Genomic DNA, 4,693 nt, shown 5'->3' on the forward strand with positions numbered 1-4,693 from the left:
CACACATTCACGATAATGTTTTGATTTGTCATGTTTGTTGCTGTGTTTAGTTATACGGAATGGATCCGTGTACTGTAGTAGATACAGTATATGCAGTCAGCAGGAGATTGGTTTAGGGTTTTATTTGGCATCTCCATGTGGTCCTGTTCGGTATTGCAACTTGGCTTCTCTAAAATGTAAAAAAGCTCTTTGGTGTTCCACTGTACACATACTAAGAAATTCAGATTTTTTTTTCTTTCATATGTGCTTATATGGGCTCCTTATATCATTTGGTTATTTGGTGTCCTTTTGGAGTTTCTAAGTGTCCTTTTTTGGAAAGTCATCTAAATTTATCTTGAAAAAAGCTTGCAGAAAATATAGATTTTTGAGAATCATCCTTCAATCTATTGGTTTACTTTGCTGGATATAGCAAATGATGACAAAATAAACATTTGAAACAAGATAAATGGTCTAAGCTTCATTTCATGAAGCGTGCGATTAATCACAGAAAAAGGATGTGATTAATCAGATAAAAAATTGTAATCGATTGAAAGCCCTAATAATAATATGTTATTATTAAATTTTATATATGATTATTATTATTTTAAGAAGAGGACTAGCTATGAAAACATTCTGAGAATGATGCTGGTACTAGATTCTAACCTTCACTTCAGAGTAAAATGAGGTGTCATTATTAAAGAGGACGTGAGAATAGATTTGACAGACATTTACAGCCGTTTTTTACAAGGTGACTTAAGTGTGACAGTTGGGACAGTCAAGGATAAGAGCTCTTTATCATGTAGGCTAATGTGAAAGACAGCACATCTCCAGGTGCTGCTGGTCTATATGAAAGTGTGCTTTAAAATAAGCATGAAATTAACCTCTGTGGAGTGCCATGATGGGAGAGAAGTTAAAAGGCGAAGAGAAATCGAATGTGATGTGGAGAGAGATGGAACAGATGGGAGGGTCTGAGTGAAAAGGCAAGAGTGAAAGAAAGCTGCTGAAACACATCAGATCTATTCAGAGTAGGCAAGTGAGGATGTGTTGCATGGGTAGGAGCACTGTTATTAACCCACTGGAGCAGAAGAAAAAGGGGAAAAAAGTGGAGCAGAACTGACATTATGAAGCGTTATATAATATGAAGGAAGGCAGATGACATCCACAGAGAAAAGAGAGTGGAAAGACTGAACCCCAGTTTTACTTTGAAACAGTAGTTTAGAAATTAATTAAAAAGATTTAACACTGAGAATGCATCATGATGGTTGATTCTTTCAATAGTTATCTAGTGGTCAGCCAGCAACTTGCTGTCGACCATGTTTGATTCAGTTCTGTTGCACTGTTTTTGAATGTAAGAGGCTGGCCTTCGGTTCACCTAACGTAATTTCAGTGTTTACATCAGGCACCTTATTTATACAGAGATTCTTTAGGCAACCCACCACCTAGCTGATTTTTAAAATATGTAGTATTATATGTAATGCCCTTTTTAAATCTTCTAAGCTCATCAAGGGTGTATTTATATGGTCAAAATTACAGAAAAAAAACTGTAATATTGTGAAATATTATTGCAATTTCTAATATTGGTTTCCGATTTGAATATACTTAAAAATATAATTTACTTCTGTGACACGGCACTGAATTTTCATCAGCCATTACTACAGTCTTTAGTGTCACATGATCCTTCAGAAATCATTCTAATATGCTGATTTATTATCACTATTGAAACTGTTGTGCTGCTTAATAATTTTTGGAACCTGTGATACTTTTTTCTTAGATTTTTTTTTTTTTTTTTGATGAATAAATGGTTTTTGTTTCTATCAATGTCTTTACTATCACTTTTTTATGCATTTAACACATCCTTGTTAAATAAAAGTATTAATTTCTTTAAAAAAAGAAAGAAAAAAATTACTGACAAATGTTAAAATAGTAGTGCATATTGTAACACAAAATTTCTATTTTGAATAAACACTGTTGTTGTTGATTTTTTTTTTTAACTTTTTATTTATCAAATAATCCTGAAAAAAGTATCACAGGTCCCAAAAAATATTAAGCAGCACAACTGTTTCCAACACTGATTATAAATCAACATATTAGAGTGATTTTTGGAGGATCCTGTAACACTGAAGACTGGAGTAGATTATTTTTTAAATTATAAAAAAATTATAATTAAGTAAATATTTATATACAATTATATTTTTTATATTTTTTCTGTTTTTTTTATTAAATAAATGCAGCCTTGATGAGCATAAGAAACTTCTTTAAAAACCTCTCTGCATTCATTAAAATATCTTTATTACATAATTTTTGTCCATAGATGAAAAAAGAAAATAGATCCTTTAAAGGGGTCATATGATTTCAATTTTTCCTTTCTCTTTGGAGTGTTACAAGCTCTTGGTGCATAAAGAAGATCTGTAAAGTTGCAAAGATTAAAGTCTCAAATCCAAAGAGATATTCTTTATAAAAGTTAAGAGTCAACCCCTTCTACCTAAAACGGCTCGTTCTAACATGCCCCCACATGTCTACGTCACGATGTGGGAAGGTTTGCATAACGCCGCCCAAATGTTCACGCAAAGAAAGGAGGAGTAACTTTTATTCTCGCTGTAGTATTGTTGTTGCCACCGCCGCCACCATGTCGTGAAGGCGCTGTGTGTTTCGTTGTGAAAGCAAAACTACTTTGTTTGGCCTTCCAAAAGAGTATGATATTTGCTTCGTCATGCCTGGAGCTGATACGTGCTGGTTGCTGAGGAAATGCATCAACTTCGTGCTGTGGATCGCTGGATAGGCTTTCACCGTGGAGTTCACTTTGAACTACTTTGTTTGGCCTTCCAAAAGAGGACACGACTAGAAATCAGTGGTTAAGTTGTATTTACAACACTGTTCCAGAACAGTTCAACCCAAATATTCAGATGTGTCCAGCGCATTTTATGGAGGACTGTTTCCTGATCCTGGTAGAGTAGACTACAATGCCGGCTGTTCTGACTCACAGACTATAAGTACGTTTTTTTTTTTATATATTTAAAGAATTTGCCACTGACGATTCAAACGCAAGTTTTGCGCAGTGTACACTAGCACTTGTTGTTTGTCATTTCTCCGATCACAAATGCAGACATGGTTTTATGTTTACGCGGTGCGATGCAACGCAACGCGTAAAAAGACAGTAAAAGTCATTATAATCCGTAATTATGTCCCTACTGGATGCAACAAATGCCTCGTTTATAATGGGTTGATATGATATGTAGCTATAATGATTTCTCTGATGGACATGCAAGGTTTCTAAAACAATAAAGAATAAAACAATTAAAAACTGAATCACTGAAATGATCTTCATGTCACAATAAAGTAAACAACATAGCTCAGCATTATAAAACACCAAATACACAAAATAATGTTATTTTTAGCAACATTATATGACCCCTTTAAAACCAAACGTGTTTTGATATGAAAATATTTTTGTGTAGGCAGTTTTGTTAGATTAGTATAATTAAGTAGAAAAAGTCATGAGATTATTCACAATTAATTTTCAATCTCTTCCTTTCTCTTAACAGTGGGATCCCAAGACAGTCTCCTGGAAATCACCTTCCGTGCCAACGTGCCCCCAGTCCTATGCGACCCCACCACCCCCAGACCAGAGGACGCCATCCTTCCTCCCCTCAACGATGGGACACAGCTATCCCTGCCGCTGGGCAGTCCAATAGGTAGGGAACAGTGCTTGATCAAGTTTGAGTGTTTCCGCTTTCTTCCGGGACCACCCCAACAGGAGGAGAGTCCCGACACACCATCCCAAGGCGTCTCGCCCTCATCACGGGACGAGCTTCTGGGTAGCCTCGAGCTGCTAAAATTCCACGAGTCGGGAATCGCATCCGAGTACGAGTCAAACACAGATGAGAGTGATGAAAGCTGGGGACAGCAGGACGAGAGCACCCTGCGTCTGCTCAATGTGCTCAACAAACACTGCCCCTCTGACTGCTTGGAGGACGAAATTGCTGTTTAATGTGATTTTGCGTACTTCGAAAAACACTGCTTGATGTTTTGCTTAGAAGGTTCAAGTCAATCAATGTCAATATTGTCAAACCGTCTACCGCTGTTTGTACTGCTGATAAATCTGGGAGACCAAGGTGACATTAACCGTTTGGTGGCCGTTTAGTTTGTCACATTTTATGTCATATATTGAAAAGCAAACAGTCGCAAAGCATAGTAAATACTCTTGTCTCCATTTTAAAGTTTAGGGACACACATCAGATGCCAGCATCTTGTACCTCTAATGGAACGTTTACACACAGAGATGGAGGTCGCCAAGTGGCTATATTGTTGGTCATAATGGCCATCCCTACTTCCAAACACTCCATATAGACATACACACACACACACACACACACACACACACATATATATATATATATATATATATATATACACAGTGCATATCAGTGGCGGGCCGTGCATTTTACACCTTGGCCTTCAGTGGCGTCCTGAATTAATGAATTATTCCATCTCTTCATGCCATCATGATGCCACGGCTATAGAAACCATAAATATTACACAGTAATGCAGTATAACAGGGCACTACATAACAGACAGGTATCTTATGTAGCGAGAATGAATGCCATTACTAAAGAAAGAAACCCAATTAACAATTGCGCAACACATCATCTGTAGCTGAAGCATTAACCTAACAAAATGACACAAATACAGTCCATCCGATGTTCTTACAGACATT

The 4,693-nt window shown here is 36.7% G+C and overlaps 1 protein-coding gene across 1 annotated transcript in view; it reads left to right on the forward strand.

Annotated features, from left to right (window-relative positions):
* nos1apa (nitric oxide synthase 1 (neuronal) adaptor protein a) overlaps positions 1-4,693 on the forward strand; it is a 119,098-nt gene that overhangs the window by 100,403 nt on the left and 14,002 nt on the right. Inside the window, exon 10 of the mRNA XM_016232512.1 lies at positions 3,522-3,671. Within this exon, the coding sequence (XP_016087998.1) occupies positions 3,522-3,671 (150 nt within the window). The remainder of the gene's footprint in view (positions 1-3,521; positions 3,672-4,693) is intronic.

This window comes from Sinocyclocheilus grahami, unplaced genomic scaffold (assembly GCF_001515645.1).
Source record: "Sinocyclocheilus grahami isolate Dianchi unplaced genomic scaffold, SAMN03320097.WGS_v1.1 scaffold412.1, whole genome shotgun sequence".
NCBI lineage: Eukaryota > Metazoa > Chordata > Actinopteri > Cypriniformes > Cyprinidae > Sinocyclocheilus > Sinocyclocheilus grahami.